Raw genomic sequence first — 23447 nt, forward strand, 5'->3', positions numbered from 1 at the left:
ACTGCTGAAACATGGAGTGGGGGCAGGCAGTGAGAAGGTGGGTCTCTCTGTACCTTCTTTACTCTGTGCTTCCTAATGAGAAGCATAGACTTTATATTCAGAGCCCCTGAGCAAACATTTATTGACTATATTGTGCTGAGTTTCAGACTCTTCTCTTTCCCATTGACTGGCTTTTTAAAAAAAGTTACGTGGTTTTACCAGCGGAACTTTATTTCTCCTTGCTTCTGGCCAGTGTTGCCCTGGAAGCCTATTCTGAACACTGTGATCGTGATGGAGAATGTTTATTTTTACTTGGCCAATCATCACCATAAGCCTGCTTTTCTTTTTCTTTTCTTTTTTTTTTTTTTTTTTGAGGCAGAGTCTTGCTTTGTCGCCAGGTGCCAGGCTGGAGTGCAGTGCAGTGGTGTAATCTCGGCTCACTGCAATCTCCGCCTTGCGAGTTCAAGCAATTCTCCTGCCTCAGCCTCCCAAGTAGCTGGGACTACAGGCGCGTGCCACACGCCCAGCTAATTTTTGTACTTTTTAGTAGAGACGGGGTTTCACCATGTTGGCCAGGATGGTCTCAATCTCAACCTCGTGATCTGCCCGTCTCGGCCTCCCAAAGTGCTAGGATTACACGTGTGAGCCTCTGCGCCCAGCCTATTTTTTTTTCTTAATCACTTGTAGATTAGTTCTAGTCAACATTGTGAGTCTTATTAAGTAGTAAAGTAATGGAGTCCTGAATTGGGGTTGATAACCCTTGGGGTTTTAGTTAGTTAGTTTGTTTTGAGACAGCCTTGCTCTATCACTCAGGCTGAAGTGGTGCCTCGATCTTGGCTTACTATAGCCTCTGCCTTCCAGGTAGCTGGGACTATAGGCATGCGCCACCACGCCCAGCTAATTTTTGTATTTTTTGTAGAGACATGTTGCCCAGGCTGGCCCCTTGGTATGTATAACTGAAGAAAACCCCTTCAGTAGATTTAGATTGGCTTATCATCTTCAGATTGTTCTGTCATTTTTTGCACCACTAATTCCATGCTCCCATGTGTTTTTCCTTCTTTTTTTTTTTTTTCTGTTATAGAGTGAGCTTTTAAATGCAGAGAGCATGCCTTGCTCATCTTTGTACACTCAGTGCCCTGCACACTGCCCTGCACTCAGCAGCTGCCAGTTGCCTGTTTTGTGAAGATGTTGATTCAGTCATCTCCATTTCTTCCCCTTTAAACATACATGAGCACCCGTGCCTACTTGCAGGTGTGAACACGTGTACATTCTTAGAGCTGGAATATCTGTCCTAAAGCTGCCATACTGTGTGATTGGAATAGCACATGATGAGTTTCTTCATTCTGCTGCTTTCCCACTTATTCTTCAGTCTGGCATGAATGGAGAAAAGCTGGGTACCGATACTGAATCCCGTTTGTTCTCAGAGGATCTTAACCTTTTGTAACCAGTTTAATCTATGCAAGGCTATGGTATTTTCCAGAATTCATAGAGAGGAAGTGTCTTCCGATACCCAGGACATAAAAAAAATCTGGATTATCAGTTAGGTCTGTAACTCCTTCAGTAGTCAGCCAACTTAAATTTTCATACATATATTAACATAAATTTAGTAGAAATTATTTATTATAAATATATTGATATGTTTACTATATGTTTTTAACATAAATATGTATGTTGGACATTGATCAAAGTGAGATTATTTCAGTTATCAAGGAATTGCTTTATAATGGCCTTTTGGGACTTTATTGAATTCTCAAATAGTGATGTTATTTTCAAATACAGGTTACTAGTTATTATAGGTATGTTTTATGAATCACATGTTTTTGGATTAAAAAAACATTGTGGTTAAATTCTGAACTTTGGATATTCCAAGTTACCCCTTTTGTTTCTATTTATTTAGAGGAGTTTTTCCTATCAAATGGACTTTTTGAAAAAGAACTTTATGGAAAATTTGACACGTGTGCAAAAGTAGAGTAGTATACTGACTCCTTAGTGCCTGTTACTCAGTTTCAGCAATCAGTTCGTGACCAGTCTCATTTTACCTGCATACCGAGCCATTCCCCTACACCCTTCCCTGGATTATATCCAAGTAAATCCTGGATAGGATATTATTTCATCTGTAAATATCTCAGTGAGTATTTCTATAAAATGAGAGCTCTAAAACATAAACATGATGCCATTAGCACATCCGAAATAATTAATAATAATCTGTCAATATCTTCAAATATCCAGACTGTGTTTTCCCCTTTCCCCGCCTCTTTTTCAGACAGGGTCTCTCACCCACTCTGTCAACCAGGCTGGAGGTCAGTGGCATGATCATGGCTCACTGCAACCTTGAACTTCTAGCCTCTAGCAATTCTCCCATCTCAGCCTTCCAACCAGCTGAGACTGTAGGCACCTACCATTACATGTGGCTAATTTTTTTGTAGAGCTGACATCTCACTATGTTGCCCAGGCTGATCTTGAACTGTTGGCCACAAACAATCCTCCCACCTTGTCCTCCCAAAGTTTTGGGACAACAGACCTAAGCCACTGCACCCAGCCTGTGTTTTTTCCATTTCTTCCTTCTATCTGTTGCTCTTTTGCTTTGAGTGTGTGTATGTGAGTTCTGAAAGAAGCAGCCCATTTATTTTACAGTTTCTCACTGTCTAGTTTTTGTTGATAGCATCTTTAGTGTTGTTTAAAGTATTTTTCTTTTTTTATCAATATTTTCTACAAATTTGAGAGTTAGATTCTGAGAGATAATATGATTTTATCTGCACTAGATATACCCTTTGTTTTGGAAAATATTTTACTATTATAGAATCATTTGAGGAGAATGAATGCTCTGGGCAAGTAATACTCATACTACTATCCTGACTTTGGACCACAATCTCTTTTGCCCCGGTGAACAGGGTTAATTACTTGTTAGCTCTAAGGATTTGTTTAGGGTAGGAACAGTCCAAATAGGTTGCCTCAAGGCATCATATCAAAATTTTTTGCTTCCAATTTGCTGGGATGAGAATTTGTTAGAGCCACATATAAAGGCAGTAGGGAAAAGGCTTTATATGAAAGCTCAAGTTGCGCTTCTGTGAAGAAAGTGCATTTAAATTACTTTATGGATTTTGAGATTTTGAGTTGGGCTAAGCTCCATGCTTAAACCTAGCAGGATTTTGTGCAGTTTTGAAAAATTTAGATCTAAGAGTGTATGATAGAGAGGAGTTCTTTAATTGTTATTGTTAGTTTAGTTTGGAAACACTTTAGAAAGTGGTCAAATGAGAAGAGGGCTTTTGGTGGTATTAGAGTCTGACAGGTCATCTGAGTTTTGGGATTGGGAAAGAAACAAGGTATATATTCATTTTCCTTGAATCACAAACTTGGTGAGCTAACACAAACTTACCCTGCAGTTCTGGAGATCAGAAGTCTAAAATGGGTCTTACTGGGCTAAAATCAAACATATCATCAGGGCTGTGTTCCTTTCTGGAGGCATGAGGAGAATCTATTTTGTTGCCTTTTCCAGCTACTAGAAGCTGCTCAGATTTTTTGACTTGTGGCTCCTTCTACCTTCAAAGCCAAAGTGTTACATTATATCACTCTCAAATTGACTCTTCTGCTGCCCTTCTCTAACTTTAAGGATTCTTGTGATTACTTTGGGGCCACCGGAATAAGTCAGAATAGTCTCCCTATGTTCAAGTCAGTTGGTTAGCAACCTTAATTCCATGTACAACCTTAAATCCGTGTAATAGAACATACTTACAGGCTGCAGGGATTCGGATGTGGACATCTTTTGGGAGCCACTGTGTTGCCTGCCACACAAGGTGAACAAAATTAACAGAAGGCAGGTGTTGCTTTCTACAATCATGTAGTGCTTTTTGACTACCCTTGGGCATATACCTCCACTGGTCTTGAAGGGTCAGTATTGAAAGCTCATGGTGTTATGTAATGAGGTACTGATATTTATAATTTTATAACATTTACAGTTAGCTTTAGTTGACATAAATTGTAACTGAGTTAGTCTGATATGCCAACTCTAACTTTATGAAGTGTTTTCTTTCACCTTTCAACTTCTGTGTAGAAACATAAATTTTTCAAGATTTGGTTTTTCTATGAGTATGACCAAGAAGGAGGTAAACAGGACTTTCAGACTTTTTTCTTTCTTTAGACAGGTGATTATAATGTCTGTTATACAGGTCCCTGCCAGAAGTACTGCACATAACTTAAAAAATTGTGACTGTTGGGGTCCCGTTATTAATTAGCTTTGTTTATTTGGTGGTTACGCAGTAATGTCTTTTAACCTTTAGTATATGTTAGGCCATTTTGCCCTGTTGGTAACTGGCCTCTGGTTATGAATGGAGTGTAACAGAAAAGCAAAGCAATCATAGTGTGCAGCTAAACTACTAACCAGTCTTACTTTAGTTTAATTATTGCTCTGTGGTCCTTTCCCATTCAGGCACTCCCGGGTGTCATTTCTTTCTGGCATTCTGTAATTGCTCCCTCATTGCATCAGATACACTGCCGTAATTAATACATAATGTGTCTCGGTGAGGCTACACATCTATTTATTAGAGTTTACTGGTGTTTATACAGACAGTTTCTTTGATATTCAGTTGCCAGCCTTACATTTTTTCTTCATTTCTAAGTTCCCACTTGGGTTTCAGGTACCTGAGTATTTAAGCCTGCCTTCTGAATATGGTGAAGCCCTAATTGGAAAACAGTGGTTTTCTTTCGATTGTTTCCTCTGAAATATTTACCTTCTAGGTTTAGTAAATATTAATAGCAGTGCTTTATACATTTTCTTCATCAAGGAGACTGCGTCCTTTTGGTTTTGCTCTTATTTATATTTGTAATTTGTCGATTTTTAAAAAATTTTTCTCTTTTTTAGACTTTTACTGGTTGGTGGATGTGAAACTGCTGAAGTAGGTGTGTCAAAAGCTTCTAGCTGTGGCCTTTCTGCCTGGAGAGTTCTTTCAGGATCACCTTATTATAAGCAGGTTACTAATGGTGGAGAAAGGGTTATAGCAGTAAGTATTAGTTATGACGCTTCACTTTGCTGTATGTCATTTCACTATGCTATTTGTCTTAGACAAATAAATCCTTTGTAAGGTATAGAGGAAGAAATAATTTTGTCTTAAATGAGGACAGTGAATTAATGCTGGTATAATTTTATTTCTTTCAAATAACAAGTTGAGGCATATTGTATTTAACTTGGAATAATTTTTGTAGTGACATTTTCAGATATTAGAAAAACAACCTAACAGCAGCCCCATTCCTTGTATTTGCCTGTTTAGATGTAAACATGTATTAAGCACTTTTTAATATGTTGACAACTATTCTGAGTGCTTTTGACATGCTTTAACTCATTTAATTCTAAGTAACCCTTTGAGGTAAATATTGTTACTGGCCCAAGTCTGTTGATGAGGTGTTAAGTGAGGTGTAGTTAAGTAAGTTGCCCTGGTCATCCAGCTAGCAAATGGCAGAATTAGAGTCCAGACTTCCATATTGTTCCACATTTAATGGACTTTTCATCTATCCATCCATTTATCCATTAGTTCATTCTATACTTATTTATTGAGCTTCTATTTTGTGTCAGACACTCCTTGAGGCTGCAGTAGTCAGCATAGCCGAGGCTCTGTTGTGATAATTCAAGCAGTCAAATAAGCAAATGCAAAGTCCTAAATTTTCTGTGGCTTATCACATACAGATTTTTTTCTTATTTTGTGGCAAAATCTGCTTTTTGAGATAATGACACTCCTGGGCAACTTGTTTCAAGTGATGATTAAAAGATCCGTGGAAAGTGGTGACCTTTTGAGGTCCCACTATCTCAATTTATGGTCTCAGGAAGGGAAGGGAAGGATAAAAGGTGGAAGTTTTTACTGTCTTAGACCAGAGTGATGTTGGTTCTATTTACAGCTCATTTATTGTATTATGTCCCCTCCTAGCTTCGAGGGGGCAGGGAAATAGTATTCTGTGTATCCAGAAAGGTCTGAAAAACTAGGTATTGGTAAATACTAATTATGTTTATCATCCTCGCCACACTATAATCTTGCATATCTTGGTTATTTGTGTAAACTGTATGAAAGTGAGCACTTGGGTTGGGTATGGTGGCTCACACCTGTAATCCCAGCACTTTGGGAGGCTGAGTTGGGCAGATTCCAAGGTCAGGAGTTTGAGACCAGGCTGACCAACATGGTGAAACCCCATCTCTACAAAAAATACAAAAATTAGCCAGGCATGGTGACGCACATCTGTAATCCGAACTACTCAGGAGGCTGAGGCAGGGGAATTGCTTTAACCCGGGAGGTGGAGGTTGCAGTGAGCTAACATTGTGCCAGTGCACTCCAGCCTGCCTGGGCAACAGAGCAAGACTTCTTGCAAAGAAAAAAGAAAAAAAAAAAAAAAAAAAAGAAAGTGAGCACTTGGTCAAAATTATGCAGCTTGGTCTTGCCATGTTGCCTAGTGGGCACTCAGATGAGGGAAGTGAGGGAAGAAATCTAGAAATTAAAGTGAAACACAACATAATCAAACATGTTATGTTGTTCATTTTGATAATGAATTTGCCTTAAAATATATTCATTTCATATACAATATGTAAATCTTGCTATAACCACACAGCTATGTAGTTGTCACAGGGATCCTATGACTCAAAAAGTAAAAACTATTTAACATCTATCTTACTGGCTACAGAAAAATTTGCTGACCCCTGAACCAGAATATAGTGATTATGTAGTTCTTTTTGTCTTAAAAAAAAAAAATATATATATATATATATATTCATTTCAAACTGTCTTCTAAAACAAACTGTTAAAAGATTTTAGGGTCAAAAATAAACTAATGAAGAAGTACTTTGGAAAAGAAATATTTTGCAGTTATAGCAATCTCTGTGAATTTTATTTTTAGCATTTAATATATACTGCAGTATGTGATTGTGATTTAACCCAACAAAGTAGTAGTTTCTTTTTCTTTAAATGAAGTCAACTTACTTGTTTATATGGCACCAGCTCTTAAGCCAGTTTGTAGATATAGAGCAGCGGATGCAGTGCGGTGCCTGTGCCTTTCCTTCCGTTTATTATCCATCTACCTAGCCTACCACCCCTTTATTCTCTCTGCAGGACCTAGTAAGGAGAACAGTTGGAGTATTATTGCCCACAGTTCACAAATAAGGAGTCTAAGGCACAGTAGAGCAAAATACAGGCATGGTATGAGTCAGGTCTTCTAGTTTATGCTCTGCATCCCCACCCTGTGTACCTATCAGTAGCACTCTCTAATATATGCTATGATGATTATTCCAAAATCTATAAAAGTAGAGTGAGGTAGAAGTTACTCATACATATTGGACATGTTAGTTCATATCTGTAGGAATTTAGCTATGTTTATCTCTGATTTAGGTCATATCCAGCTTGTAGTTTTATATGCAAGATGTTTCAGGGCAGATCTTAGTTCGAAGAAGTTTCTCTCTCATCTAAAATAAGCATGATGTCTTCAACTTTTTTTTTTTTTTTTTTTTTTTTTTTGAGACAGTCTTGCTCAGCTGCCCAGGCTGGAGTACAGTGTGCGATCATGGATCACTGAAGCCACTGTCTCTCAGGTTCAAGCGATTCTTCCGTCTCAGCCTCCCGAGGAGCTGGGGTTACAGGCACCCACCATCATGCCCGGCTAATTTTTGTGTTTATTCGAGACGGGTTTTCGTCATATTGGCCAGGCTGGTCTTGAACTCATGATCTCGGGTGATCCACCCTCCTCGGCCTCCCAAAGTACTAGGATTACAGGTGTGAGCCACTATACCCAGCCAAGTCTGCAGCTTATTTTCTATTGATTCAGTGAAATAAAGTATGTGTGTCTAGATACATATACCTGCACATACATAGAGATAAAGCAGACCTGGCAAAATGTTAATAACTGGTCTACCCAGATGATAACTCATGTTTCAATGTACAGTCATTTCAACTTTTCTGTAGCTGTGAAATTTGTCAAAATAGTGTTGAGGGAAAAAAGAAAAGTTGATGTGTGTAGAGGGCATAAGGAGAGGTAACGTAGGTAAGCAGTGAAAGTCCCTTCTGGTGTGGTGTAATCAAGTGTTTATTTGTGACTGAGTGGGCAAGCGAGTGGGAAGTTACATACCAGGGAACCTTTTTTTACCTTAGCTTCTTTGAATTTTCCTGTGTTTTTCCTTTGCACCTTGCCAAAGCATTGGAATCTCCTCTGCTATTTATGGTCCTTCTGGCCTGAGGCTTCAGTATTGAAGTCTTTTTAAAGAAAATTGCCTGTGCACTGACAAAATAAGTGGGAAAAAGTATTGAATTGCAAATTGAATGCTCTGCTGTATGATTAACTTCTTGAAATGCTGCAAGTGTGTTTTAATTATGTTCGTGGCTGTGTCTTGCAGCTAAACTTACAATCATTCTGCATAGCCTTCCCTCACCTCAAAGTAATTTGAGGTTATAGGATTAGTTCCTTTCGTCAGGTGGCAGATATTGTTCTCATTGAACCTCCTCTTATTGTTTGTTTAAGGTTGCTGTTGTCTTGGTGTAGGTATTGACTGAAAAATGCTGCTGACACATAGATTGTAGTCTCTCACAAGGCAGCTGGGTTGTAAAACAGACTGTGCAAAATTCAGTAAGTGCAGTGACCAAAGTTTCCGAATTGATGTTAGTGTCATCTGTGTGAGATAGTTTTATTTATTCATTTGTTCAACATTTAATTACTGCTCCAGTTATTAGGAATATGAAAATACTGATAACAGCCCTCAAGGCATTTGCTGCATGTTGGCAGAACAGCTGTGTCCACAAATAAGCGCAATAAGCTGTAACAAGTACCAGATTAGAATTTAGTAGCTGGGACAAAGGAAAGACCCAGGCTGTGGAGTCAGAAGGCTGGTGTTTGAATTCCACCTTATCACTTACCACTGTCTATTAAGGCTTTTGCCAGGATTTAGTTGAGGTAATATGTAAAGACATTTGATAAACTGTAAGATGATCTACAGTGTTAATTATTTATTGTTGTCTGTATTTTTAAGATCAGAATTTTGGAAAACTGTATAAGAATGAACAAAAGTTAGCTGGGCGTGGTAGCTTATGCCTGTAATCCCAGCAGTTTGGGAGGCCGAGGCGGGTGGATCATGAGGTCAAGAGATCGAAACCATCCGGCAAACATGGTGAAACCCCGTCACTACTAAAGAATACAAAAATTAGCTGGGCGTGGTGCCGTGCGCCTGTAGTCCCAGCTGCTTGGGAGGCTGAGGCAGGAGAATTGTTTGAATCTGGGAGGCATAGGTGGCAGTGAGCCGAGATTGTGCCGCTGCAATCCAACCTGGTGCCTGGCAACAGAGCAAGACTCTGTTTCAAAAAAAAAAAAGAATGAACAAAAGTTGACTGAATTTTTATTATTGCTGCTGCTAGTGCTGCTTTTTCATTATAGAATGTTGTTGTGGAAAGAACATAGACTTTTTGAAATCCTGTTTCCATGAGAAATCCTATTTCCCTGAAAAAAAATAGAAGTAATCAGAGGGAATACTTCCACAGGATCCCACCACCCGCTGGCAGCTGTGTCTCTGTATTGTAATTTACCTGTTATCAGACAGAGGAACTGTCCTTGCTCCAGCTAAGGCCTGCCCCTGTGTTTATCCACTGGATCTCCCACTCTTGTTTATTGAAGGATATTCTTCTTACATGAGAAATTTTGTTATCTCTTAGGTTTATCGGCATGTAACATGCTGTTATTTTTCCCCTCACAAAATCTCTTCAGACTCTACTTTGCCCTCTAGCTACCATCCCATTTCATTTCCTTCCTTTAAAATATTCAAGAGTTGTCTGTACTTGTTTCCAATTCCTCTCCTTCCATTCTGTCTTGAATTCACTTGAATGGAGATTTACCTCCATCATTTCATGGAAACTATTCTTACTGATGTTATCAATGTCTTCCAGCGTTTTACGAGTTTGCTTTCTTGGTATTCTTTGATTTCTACTACATCAGCTTATTCTGCTTTCCTCTTTCCTTTTTTAGTTGTTTTATTTCTGCTTTGTCACATGCATAGTATTTGTACATTGGTTTCTGCTTGTGTTCCCAGCTTAGTTTAGTCTTAGACATCTATTTATGTATTTTAAAATGCTTACTCAGCTCTTTTGCTGAAGTTTTCCCAGTTGTCTTATGGTTGGATGAAGTTACTTTCTAATATGTTTTGAGAAGGGCTCAAAGGTGATGAGTTTCTTAAGTCTTTGTATTTTATGTTCAAAACTGTTTTGCTGTAACTTGGTATTTGAGGGAAAACTTGTCTGGATATAAAATCCTTGGTTCACCTTTTCTTTAAACTTTTAAAAAATGCTGCTCTTGTTTTGCTTTGTATGGGATTTGAAAAGTCTGCTGCAATCAAATTATTTACCCCTCATATGTTATTAGTCATTTTTTCTTGGAGGTCCTTATTTTCTTTATCTTTGAAATCTAATAGCTTCCTAGGATGTTGGAGTTGATCATTCTAAATTTAAATTTCCTGGATATCCATTGATTCTTTTAGTGTCTCGATTCAAATTTTTTTCTACTTTCTAATTCTGAAAAGTTTTCTTGGATTATAATTTTAAATATTCTGTGCTTCGGTTTTGTTTATCTTCTAAAGATTCTCTGCTAATCCAAATGTTACTGCTTTTTACTATATTCTCTTTCCAGTATTTTTTTATTCTTTTTACCTCTTCCTTTATCTCATTTCCTTTTCACATCTTGTTTTCATTTTTTTTCGTGTCTTCCTTTAAAGCCCCTTATTAAATTATCCTTTGAGTACCTTGTAATTTATTCTTTATTTTTTAGATAATTTTGTCTTTTTGTTATATTTATTTCCTGAATTTATTGAGCTTTTTATTATTAACTGTTTTTCACTTTTCTAGTCCAGTTCTATTCTCAGTTAACTGAATTTTTGATTTAAGGTAGTTTTTCAAGTTGTCCACATTCTCAGATGCTTGTTTGACCATTTTTAATTCCTTTTGGAGTGCTGTGTTAAAGTTTTCTTTTGCTTAATGGTTGTTTTTTCAGCCGTAATTTCTCTTTGTTGATGTGTTGACTTTTATCTTCTCATGTCTGCAAAGTATTTGTGAATTGGTTTCTTGTTCATTTTTATGGTATTGGAATACTTTACAAGATTTGTAGGTTAATGGTGCCCTCTTTTGTCAGTAAAGTTCAAACACCTTAGATTTCTGTGGTTTTGTTTTGGTGGCAGGAGGGGGCGTGGCTCCTCTGATGTTGTGGTTGTCTGTTGTCTTGCTGCACACTGCATTTCCCCCTTTGCTTCTTTTCCCCTTTACCACCCCTTTGGCAAAAGGTGCTTCTTCCTTTTTGACCTTTTTCTCCCTCTGAAGCTCTGTTGTTTGGAAGCCTGCCCCTTCACAGCATGCCCACACTGGGGTCCCTTCCCGGCAGCCCATGTCTGATCAACCTGGATGCTTCTATAGTATTTTCCCTCAGAGTGGACTTAGTCTTTTTGGTGGTGGTTTTGGTTTTAGATGGACCTTAGACATTTTTGCCAGCTCCCCTCTGACCTCTCTAGGTATCTTTGAATTTGCTTTTGCTCACCACTGCACCTTGTGGCAGGTCACTATGGGGGTGAGTGGGACATAGGGTTTGGCAGGAGCAATGGAGATGACACACTGGGATTTGGTGATTTCTCTCCTTTTGCTTACAGTTATTTTAAAGTTTGAGTTGTTCTCTATCTTCAGGCTAGGCTGAGAGGATGGTTTCTGTGTAGATTTATCTCCCTTTCTTGTTCTTGATTTTTTTTGGAGGAAATATTTGGAGATGTGTATCAAGGCCATCCCTCATGTTTTCAACTCAGAAGTTCTGGCTATTGTGAACATTCATGTACTAATATTTGTTTGAACACTTGATTATTTCAATTCTTTTGTGTATAGATCTAGGATAGAATTGCTGGGTCATGTGCTATTTTATGTTTAAGATTTTGAGGAACCACCGAACTTTTTCCACAGTGGCTGTACAGTTTCATGTTTCCATCAATAGCGTATGAAGGTTCCAAATTCTCTACATCCTCAACTGTGCTTATTTTCCATTTGAAAAAAATACAGTCATCTGCCTTCCTTGCTTTTGTAGGTATAATTTCTAAGTCTAAAGGCAAAAATTGTCATGTGTTGTATTAAATTATTTTATACACTGATTTCTAAAGATGAAGTCTTTTTCTGGTGTTTTTCAAGCATAGAATCAGTTGTTAATGGATGAAATTTCTTTGGAAGTTTCGGCTTTTTTCCATACTGATGTTAGGATATTTGGTAACCTTAGGCAGCCTTATTTGAGAAGAGCTTGCAGTGGATTCTGATTTGCATAAATTATACTAGATATATATTTTAAAAAGCATTTGCTCATGGATATATTTTATACGATTGTACCACTTGGTGGATTTTTTTTTTAACAGAATCTCACCACAATCCTTGACACCTTATTGGTGATTTTCTTTAATCATTTAAAAAATACTAGATTTGCTGTAATTTTTATTTCATTATAAAAGTACATTTTACAATGATAAGTCGATAAGTCATTTCATTAACCTTTCTTCGCATGATGCATTTATTTCCCAGGTACCAAAGACACTTGGATTATTAAGGATGTTAAGTGTCAAGTTTTACAGTCGCCAGGGACAAGAACAGGTAACGTAAACTGGCTTAACTCTGGTGGGCTTCTCAAACATTTTTACCCAGAAGTACCTTCAAGGTTAAAGCTGAATGAACGTCAAATTTTTTGTATCTTCATTTGAATGTATTCATAATTATACACTATGTAAGCATATGCATTAGTTAGAATTCATAGAGCTGTTGCTGAAGATTTGTATATTTTACTGGGTATCAACCTTATCTCAAAAAAAAAATTATGGAGAATGTACCCAACTCTCTTGGGGTCTGGGAATATAGCTCAAGGAATTCTCCTAGATGCATTATATATCTTTGGATTTCCTATTTTATCTTTACAAATCTTGTGAATTTTGCACTGTCGTTCATAATATATCCTTTTTTGGCTTAATAGTAAAAAAAAAAAAAAAAAAAAAAAAAAGCTTCTTTCCCAAATCTGAGATTGCTGATGCTCCAAGAAGAAATGTGCCTCATTGACCCTGGGTTTTAAATACCATCGTGTTACTGTTTTGTTACTTAGCAGAAGCGTGGATCCATGGCAAGGATGTTAGACCGTTTCATCCAGATGAGTGTCAGTGATACACTTAGGAATTGCCTCTGCGAGGTGGTTACATTTGTTTCTCTGTGTGACTTTCAGAAGAGTCTTGACCTATACTGGGGAATCAAATCATACTCCTGTGTCTTGGAGGAAAATCAAATAATCTAATCTTTTTCACTGCTTCACTTTCTTTCCCTGTAGAACTTGCTGATATGAAAAGTCAGACCTCTATATCTGCAGATTCTATATCCCTCAAATGCTGTATTTTCAATCCATAGTTGGTTGAATCAGAGGATGTGGAACCCGTGGATGTGGAGGCCTTGACTGTACTGTACTATTTATCATTGTTTTAGAGAGTACTCCTTTTACTTATTAAAAAAAAGTGTTAACCATAAAACAGCCTTGGGCAGGTCCTTCAGCAGGCCTTCCAGGGGAAGCATTCTTATCATAGGTGATTACAACTCCATGAGTGTTATTGTCCCTCAGCACCTTCCAGTGGGACAAGATGTGGAGGTAGAAGATGGTGTTGATGATCCTGACCCTGGGTCGGCCTGGGCTAATGTGTCTGTTTGTGTGTTAGTTTTTTAAAAAAATATTTAAAAAGTGAAAGAATGAAGTGCAAAAGTTTATAGTACAAGAATGTAAAGAAATTCTTTTTTGTACAGATGTACGTACAATGTATTTGTGTTTTTAGCTGACGTTATCACAAAAGTCAAAAAGGTAAACAAAAGTTTATAAAATAAAAACGTTATAGTAAGATAAGGCTAATTTATTCTTGAAGAAAGAAAATATTTAAAAATAAATGTAGTATAGCCTGAGTGATGGTGTTTATACTCTGCAGTCATGTGCAGTAATGTCCTAGCCCTTCACATTCACTCGCCACTCACTCACTGACTCACCCAAAGCAACTTCTAGTTCTGCAGCCTCCATTCATGGTGAATACCCTTATACAGGTGTTCCATTTTTTATCTTTTACACCATATTTTTACTGTACCTTTTCTGTGTTGAGATACACAAGTACTTACCATTGTGTTCCAGTTGTCCACAGTATTCAGCAGAGCAACATGCTGAGCAGGTTCGTAGCCTAGGAACAATAGGCTATACCATCCAGCCTAGGTGCGTAGTAGGCTACACCGTCTAGGTTTGTGTAAGTACACTCTATGTATGATGTTTTCACAATGACAGAATCACCTAATGACGCATTTTGCAGAACATCTCCCTGCTGTTAAGTGATGCATGACTGTACTATAATTTTAGAGCTGAAAGAGCTCATAGGGCTTACCTAATAATTTCTTATTACTGTAACACTTTGACAAGTGTTTTCTCAGATCTTACAGGAGGTTTGCATTACCTACGCTGGCATTATGATGCCTACTTTTTATTGATGAAGGGATTAAGGCCTCACGATAAATGTGCGCCTAAACTCACTTATCTAGACAGTGTCAGAGATGTGTTGGGTCTTCTGTTGGTTTGTGATCCAGTGCTTGTTTTCACCACTTCTAGTTGGTTATTGTCTTAAGCCTTTAGTTGATAATTTGGAAGAAACAGAAACTAAGATGAGTTTTAAAGTAGCAGAGATGATAAATTACTTATTGTCTTAGAAAGAATCACCTATTTTACTACTCAAGTTTGGCAACAATTATGTTTCTCTTCAAATGTGGTCCTCTTGGCCTGGTGTCGTGGCTTAGCCTGTTATCCCAGCTCTTTGGGAGGCTGAGGTGGGAGGATTACTTGAGCCCAGGAGGTTGAGGATGCAGTGAGCCACGATCGTGCCACTGCACTGCAACCTGCAGGACAGAGTGAGACCCTGTCTCAAAAAAAAAGAATGTTCCTCTGAACTACTAATATCTTTACAAAATGAATCTGCTTTCCTGTATAACCATATGATGAATATTTAGTTCATTTAAATAACTTGTGAGACTATAAAGTAGAAACACTGGGATTGTACAGTATTAGAGGTACTAACGTAAAATAGCTAACAGTGATTGTCATATTGCAGACACTTAGTAAATAATAATGGTGATGACTGTTAGCTGTCTGTTAATTTCTTTGTCCTGAATTATAGAATTAATAATTAGTAGTCCACATGTTCTTTTTGGATTGTGATTTATTATGCCCAAAACTTATGTGGCTTTAAGTAATAACTTCTTGTTGTCTGGCATATATTATCTTTTAAGAGAGTATATTAAAAATAAGAATTATTTATATTCTTTTATAAAGGGTATTGGCTTGGAATTTTTTTATTTTTCAAATGACTTTCTTCTTTCCTTCATGCATTTGCAGTGTTTTTGTCACAGGCTGTTTAATCAGGCTTTTGAGGCTGACTTTATTTTGATTTGAAGGATAGATTTCTAATTTTGTGTGTGTGTGTGTGTGTGTGTGTGTGTGTGTGTGTGTGTGTGTGAGTGTGTGTGTGTGTGTATGTGTGTATGTTTATTAGACTTCTAAAACATAGTGGGATAGAATATGTAGTAAACTTCTTGAGGGTGGGAATTTGTGTTTGTTTGGTTCATTGCTGACTTCTACAGTGTACAACAATGCCTGACACCTAATATTGTTGAATTTGTAATATTCAATAAGTACTTGTGGACTGTTGAAAGAGCAGCTCTTAGAAATTTTTTTTTTTATGGATCTGAGTATTTTTTCTTTAAGAATATGTAGTACTTCAGAATGTATGCACAAGAAAACAGTACTCTTTTAAATACAGACTATATACTTGAAAGTTACAGGAAATTGGAAATCACTCATTTTTAATTCTGTTAAATTAGATGACAGGTGATTAATTTCAGTACAAAGTTCTGATGTTTAACACTTTAAAAAACCCTGTCTTGGAAAGGACAGTTAGGAAGTTTTATAGCAATGTTTGAGAGGAAGTACAACTCATTCTTCAAATACTGCTGCCAGTAGTAGAAGACTTTAATAGCGTTTTTAATTAGGAAAGAACAAATAGATATTGGAGCTAGTGGAATAGAGTGGATAATGGATATTGGAGCTAGTGGAATAGAGTGGATTGCAGCAGATACAAGTGATATTCACTCTTTGCTATAAAGCCGTATTTCTTGACAATTTATTTGTGTTCATATTTTAACAATTTATACAGTTTTTCTTAATAAAACATCACTATGCCTTCTCAGTAAAAATATTTTCAAATAGTCTCATTTTACTTTTTTTTAAATTTGATTTAACTTTTATTATAAGTTCAGGGGTACATGTGCAGGTTTGTTGTAAAGGTAAACTTGTGTCATGGGGATTTATTGTATAGATCATTTCATCACCCAACTATTAAGCCTAGTCTCATTTATTTTTCCTTATCCTCTCCTTCCTCCCACCCTCCACTTTTTCGTAGGCCCCAGTATGTGTTGCTTTCCTCTGTGTGTCCATATGTTCTCATCATTTAGCTCCTACTTACAAGTAAGAACATGCGGTATTTGATTTTCTGTTCCTGCGTTAGTTTTCTAAGGATAATGGCCTCCAGCTCTATCCATGTTGCTGAAAAAGACATAATGTTGTTGTTCTTTTTTATGGCTGGATAGTATTCCATGTATGTACCACATTTTCTGTATCCAGCCAATCATTGATGGGCATTTAGGTTTATTCCATGTCTTTGCTATTGTGATTAGTGCTGCAGTGAACATATGTGTGCACGTGTCTTTATGACAGAAAGATGTATATTTCCCTGGCTTTATACGCAATGTACTAGTCCGTTCTCACACTACTATAATGAACTACCACAGTGGCTTATGCCTATAATCCCAGCACTTGGGAGGCTGAGGCAGGCGGATCACTTGAGGTCAGGAGTTTGAGACCAGACTGGCCAACATGGTAAAACTCCATTTTTTACTAAAAATACAAAAATTAGTTGGGTATGGTAGTGCACACTTGTCATCCCGGCTACTTGTGAGGCTGGAGTGGGAGGATCCCTTGAACCCAGAGGGTAGAGGTTAAAGTGAGCCAAGAATTGCACCACTGTTCTACAGCCTGGGGGATTGGGGGAAACACTCTTTCTAAAAAAAAAAAAAAGTACTTAACTACCTGAACTGGGTAATTTATGAAGAAAAGAGTAACAGGAAGCATGACTGGGAGGCCTCAGGAAACTTACAGTCATGGAGAAAGGTGAAGAGGAAGGAAACACATCTTTACCATGGCAGAGCAGGAGAGAGAGAGCGCAAATGGGGAAGTGCCACACACGTTTAAACCATCAGATCTTGTGAGAACTCACTATCACGAGAACACCAAGGGGAAATCTTCCCCTGTGATTCAGTTACCTCCCATCAGGCCCCTCCTCCAGTTCGACATGAAATTTGGGTGGGGACACAGATCCAGACCATATCACCCAGTAAAGGGATTACTGGGTCGAATGGTATTTCCGTTTTTAGGTCTTTGAGGAATTGCCACACTGTCTTCCACAATGTTTGAACTAATTTACGTTCCCACTAGCAGTATGTAAGCGTTCCTTTTTCTCCACCACCTTGCCAGCGTCTGTTATTTTTTGAATAGTCCCATTTTAAATGTTTATATGTGAGGCACTGTGTGTATGTATAAATATTTTTATTATTGGGACAAATATATATATTTTAATTATCTTTAAAACCTTACAACCCAAAAGGCGTAGTAGTATTATCCAGATTTTATAGATTAGAATCAGATTAGAAAAATTAAGTAAGGTTTTAGAGTGAGTGGCATAGCTGGGATTTCAACCTTGGTGTGTAGAACTCCAGCATCTGTGGTAGTTTGGTGCTGTATTGCTGCCATGTTCTCTTATGGGCCCTCCAGAGAAGAAAGTTGAAATAACTTAGTGGAGAATGGGTGAGTTACTTTCCTTTGCTGTATACCCCTACGTGTACTTTATACACTCGGCAAATGTTTTTGCTGATCACCCATTTTGCAGGCAGATTAGTTACAGAGAATAAAGCTATAGTATATTTAGGGGGAAAAGTTGTAAAATTTTAGTTGTTAGAAAAGCTTTTAAAAACATATGTCCTTTTAGAATTGGTTCTCAGTTATTATAGATGACATAGAAGTGCACTATGGTAAAATACAAGGAGATTTTCACTAATTTTTTTTATCATTAAAAGTAATTTTAATACCTACTCATAGGTGTTACTAAGTGCAAATTAAATGTGTGTTCTTTGCACTTTTGGGATGCTATAAACATCAATATATTTCATACTTCTTAATGTATAAAATAGGAGTATTTTCAGATTTTCAATACCTTTCAGATCCCAAGAAGTCCTAAGCTGGCATCTATAGCCCAGTTCTCCTCTGCGCTTCAGATTTGTATACCCTGCTGCTTTGCTTGACAGCTTCAGTAGGGTAGCCTTCAGGCATTTTAAATCAAACATTTCCAAAACAAAACTCTGATAACTTCTCATCTTTCTTTTCCTAACCATTTCTGCCTTTGACTTGATTGCCTCAGTAATCCATGCTTTTCCCAAAGGGAGATACCTGAAAATTATTGCTGGTACCACCGTGTCCTTCATCCTCTCATCTAATCTAATCTAACACCTTTGCTGCCAGTATCATCTTCAGAGTGTAATTGGAATCTTTCTACTTCTTTTTTCTTCTACGGCTATCACCATCTTGTAATTTTTCATCTCTCCTGCCTTAGCAGATACTTAATCAGTTTGCTTAGCATCCTTAGTGACTTAAAAAATGTAAGCCAGATATGCTTACTTTCTTGCTTAAAGAAAGCCTTCAATGGCTTTCTGTTGAACTAAGAATGATGACAGACTAAAATTCTTAACATTATCCAAAAAGACATTTCATAAGCTGGCCCATGACTGTCTCTGCAGACTGACCTCATGCCACTGGCTCATTTTCTTTTAGTTATGTCGGCCTTATCTTAGCTCTTCAAGGGTGACACGTTCTTTTCTTTGTGGACTCCATTTTTTTCTATTGGGAATGGTGTTCTCTTATTTGTTCTCATTGCTTAATTTCTTTTCATCTATGGGCATCAGCTCTGTCTTCATATTCTCAGACTTACAGTCCTTCAGTTTAAATACAGTTCACACACACACACACACACACACACACACACACTCTTGCACTCACTCAATCACAGTATTTTTTTCTCATTAGCCAAAAAGTAGAACAACAACTGTGAGTGTTGTTTCTACTTTTTGGCTACTATAAATAACACTGCTGTGAGTTTGTTTGCAAGTTCTTTTGTGGAAATATCTTTTAATTTTTCTTGGAGTGGAAGTCCTGAATCCTATGATTATGTTTTGCCATTCAAGGAGTTGTCAGACAGTTTTCCAAGGTGACAGCACCATTTTTTGTTGCTAATATCAGAGTATGGCGTTTCCAATTTCTCCCCACCCTTGCCAACACTTGTTTTTATCTGTCTTTTATTCTGATATTCCTACTGGGTACAAAGTGGTTCTTATTTGACATTGAAAAGTCACATAACCTTGTAACCATTATCCAGGGCAGAAACAGGACTCTGCCAGCTACCTTCCATGAACCCTGTCACAAACACAGTTTCCACCCTCCTTCCACAAGCAGCCATTATTCTGGCTTAGATTTATTTTTTTAATTTATACTTTTATTATGTAATTATTTATCTCTAGCACTCTGGCTTTTTTAAAAAATATATATTTTAGGTCTCTTTTTATCTATCTGCTAGTCCCTCCTTCATATCATCTTTTTTCTCTTATAAACTATTTGTTGGCTGGGTGTGGTGGCTCACGCCTCTAATTCCAACACTGTGGAAAGCTGAGGCAGGCGGATCACAAGATCAAGAGATGGAGACCATCTGGGCCAACATGGTGAAACCCTGTTTCAAGTAAAAATAGAAAAATTATCTAGGTGTGGTGGCGTGTGCCTGTAGTCCCAACTACTTGGAGGCTGAGGCAGGAGAATCACTTGTACCCAGGAGGAGGAACTTTCAGTGAGCCAGGATCGCACCACTGCACTCCAGCCCGGCGACAGGGCGAGACTCCATCTCAAAAAAAAAAAGGTTATTTTGTTGAAGAAAGTTTTTTTATTTTACTCATTGCATCTTTATAGTGGTGGTTGCTTTATTCTTCTGTCCTTTTGTGTTCATGTGTTCTTATATATTAGCAGTTGGATTTAAAGGTCATGTAGATTTATATTTTTATTTTTAGTTTTTGCTTTTTTAGGCAGACAACTGTATAGGTGGTAGTGTTCTCTTTTATCAAGAAGATCATAATATCTTTTTGATGATATCAGTGTGGGACTTGCCCTGTACAAGTGGATGCAGGCCGGTTGGTTTTGAGAGCTTATAGAACGCCGATTAATCCAGAATCTCTTTTTACTCTCCCACTATTGGAGTGTGCATAACTCTCCCCAGTTTCTGTTTACGTAAACAGTACTTATCAAGTGCCTGGTCAGCATTTTGGCAAGAGACTACTCAACATTTTCTGTGCAATGCATTGAGGAAATTGCCTATTGTGAATGCCAAGAGATGTTCCCTGCGTGTTAGGAGAATTACTTGTATTGCTGCCACAGAGTCTTGTCAGGTCATCTGCGGCATGCCACATGAGTGTCTGGGCTTTGGCTGTCTCCTCGGCAAAATGAAACAAGAGTGTTAAAAATATAGAGTTAAAGTGGAAGATTACAAGTGGAGGTGCATATCAGAGATACCTGGGAGTTTTTTTCAAGGAACACATGCCATGTTTTTCCAGCCTAGATTTCTATTTATCCTAAGTGCTGGTAGTGGAGCAGGTGTCCATGCGATTCTGATACCCTCCTTTCTTGGGAACATCACTCTTTGTTGTCTTATTTCAGCTCTTGTATTTTAGCATTTATATAATGTGGATGGAGTTTCTATACTCAGAGAGCATATAAAGTGGTTAGTGAGGCTAGGTAAAGTACTAGGTAGAAGTTAGAAGAAATAAATATCAATAAATGCCCCTAATATAAAAGGTCTTACTAAGGTTCAAGTTAAGAGTGGCAAATGAATGAGACATGTTATTGGAATTCACGACTAAGCTGTGTTATTATGGATTCAGGTAGAATCCAATCATCGTACTAACATCTATGTTTAGAAAGCTGAGTCATATGGTAAGTGCATTAAATGACTTTACATACACCCTAATTTTATCCTTGTGGTAATATTATAATGTGTAGATGTTGTTATTTTTATTTCAAAAAGAGAGAAAGTCTCTGTTACTTATGATAGTTAACTAATGTGCCTAAGGTCACATAACTACTAGTGGTAGAGCCAAATTGAATGTTCTTGACCAACATTTCAGCTGTTGACGTGATGATTAAAATACAAACAACATTCATAGCTGAGGAATGTGAAAGAAGTTTAAGACTTAATTTAACCAAAGTGAATACTGTGGCTGGTCATGGTGGTTCATGCCTTTAACCCCAGCATCTGGGGCGGCTGAAGTAGGTGGCTCACCTGAGGTCAGGAGTTCAAGACCAGCTTGACCAACATGGTAAAACTCCATCTCTACTAAAAATACAAAAATCAGCCTGGCGTGGTGGCAGATGCTGTAATCCCAGCTACTTGGGAGGCTGAGGCTGCAGAATCCTCGAAGCCTTGAGGCGGATGTTGCTGTGAGCTATGATCATGCCACTGCACTCCAGCATGGGTGACAGAAAGACGTCTCCAAAAAAAAAAAGAGAAAATTGCATTTACATCTAAATTTTATTGCTTTTACAACTGCTTAATTCAAATGAAGAAAACAAGATTACTATTTATTTGTGCTGAGCAATCTTAATACAGTATGAAGAATCATGGTTTAAATGTTTGAGGTTCACCTTTTTTTTTTTTTTTTGACCCGGAGTCTTGCTCTGTTACCCAGCCTAGAGTACAATGGCGCAATCTTGGTTCAGGGCAACCTCCACTTCCTAGGTTCAAGCCATTCTCCTGCCTAAGCCTCCCAGGTAGCTGGGACTACAGGCACCCGCCATCATGCCTGGCCAATTTTTGTATTTTTGTAGAGACGAGATTTCACCATGTTGGCCAGGCTGGTATTGAACTCCTGACCTCAGATGATCCACCCTGCCTTGACCTCCCAAAGTGCTGGGATTACAGGCATGAGTCACTAGGTCCAGCCGAGGTTTACTTTTATTGTGATATAGAGTTGCTTGAAAAGCCACATCTTCCCATTTCCAAGGCATAAACTCTGGTATTCTCTCCTTTGCCCATTATATTAGTCAGTTTTCTCACTGCTATAAAGAACTACCTGAGACTGGGTAATTTATAAAGAAAAGAGGTTTAATTGACTCGGAGTTCCACATGGCTGGGGAGGCCTCAGGAAATTTACAATCATGGTGGAAGACAAAGGGGAAACAAGGCATGTCTTAATGGCAGTAGGAAGAGACAGAAGAAGGGTGGAACTGCTGCGCACTTTTAAACCATCAGATCTCAGAGAGCTCACTAGCATGTGAACAGCATGGGGAAAATCTGCCCCCTTGATCCAGTCACCTCCCACTAGGTCCCTCCCCTGACACACGGGGATGACAATAACTCAATATGAGATTTGGGTGGGGATACAGAGCCAAACCATATTACCCATCAACAGATACTCGGACTCTCAAATACTACAGACTCTGTTCATAGAATGTAGCATGGATTTTCTAACTATGGCTTGAGATTTTGGTCCACAGTTACTGTTGGGTTAATGAATTATTCCCTGGGCCAGACCCCCCCTGCAAGTTATACAGGCATTCAGAAATGTTCCTATAGGCCAGGTGCCGTGGCTTATACCTTTAATCTCCGTACTTCAGTAGGCCGAGGCAGGCAAATCACTTGAGGTCAGGAGTTTGAGACCAGCCTGGGCAACATGATGAAAGCCCCTCTCTACAAAAAATACAAAAATTAGCCAGGCGTGGTGGTACATGCCTGTAGTCCTGGCTACTCAGGAGGCTGAAGTGGGAAGATCACTTCAGCCTGGGAGGCAGAGGTTGCAGTGAGCCAAGATTGTGCCACTGCACTCCAGCCTGGGTGACAGAGTCAGACTCTGACTCGGAAATAAAGGTTTCTACCCAAGAAGAGCAGAATTTTATTTCAGAAGGAAAACGCTGTATTTCTAACATAACCTAAGTGTCTTGAGCATCTTGAGTGGCGACAATCCAATTGCTGCTAATAACTCTATCATCTTTCTATGCATACACATAAAAGTTCAGCAGATAATTTGGGACTTTTAAAGAAATATATGCTTGGTGTGTTTTTATAAACAAAATGATGACTGGGATTTGCTTTAAAATCGTTTTGCATGGTGGTGATTGGTGAAGGAGAAATGAAACGTGCCTGAAAAAATTTTAATATTTGCTGAAGCTGGTTGTTGGGTATGTGGATATTCATTATACTATAATTTCTAGTCTTATATGTAAGTGAAAATTTCTACAATAAGATAGTTCAA

General features: G+C 38.1%; 1 protein-coding gene and 1 long non-coding RNA gene across 5 annotated transcripts in view; one reads left to right on the plus strand and one right to left on the minus strand.

Annotated features, from left to right (window-relative positions):
- NBAS (NBAS subunit of NRZ tethering complex) overlaps nucleotides 1-23447 on the plus strand; it is a 434255-nt gene that overhangs the window by 42685 nt on the left and 368123 nt on the right. For all 4 annotated transcript variants that reach the window (XR_004273780.1, XM_032294320.1, XM_032294322.1 and 1 more), the window contains 2 exons: nucleotides 4838-4976; nucleotides 12522-12590. Coding sequence is in view for 3 of the 4 variants with exons in the window: in XM_032294320.1 (XP_032150211.1) it covers nucleotides 4838-4976; nucleotides 12522-12590 (208 nt within the window). In the remaining variant the exon portion in view is untranslated. The remainder of the gene's footprint in view (nucleotides 1-4837; nucleotides 4977-12521; nucleotides 12591-23447) is intronic.
- LOC116562129 lies at nucleotides 8160-17518 on the minus strand. Its single transcript, XR_004273784.1, has 3 exons — nucleotides 17441-17518; nucleotides 12780-12790; nucleotides 8160-8172 (listed from the first exon to the last, which is right to left on the minus strand). It is a non-coding gene; the product is annotated as an uncharacterized LOC116562129 (long non-coding RNA).

The sequence above is a fragment of the Sapajus apella genome, unplaced genomic scaffold, assembly GCF_009761245.1.
Source record: "Sapajus apella isolate SASKATOON/1434 unplaced genomic scaffold, GSC_monkey_1.0 scaffold31, whole genome shotgun sequence".
NCBI lineage: Eukaryota > Metazoa > Chordata > Mammalia > Primates > Cebidae > Sapajus > Sapajus apella.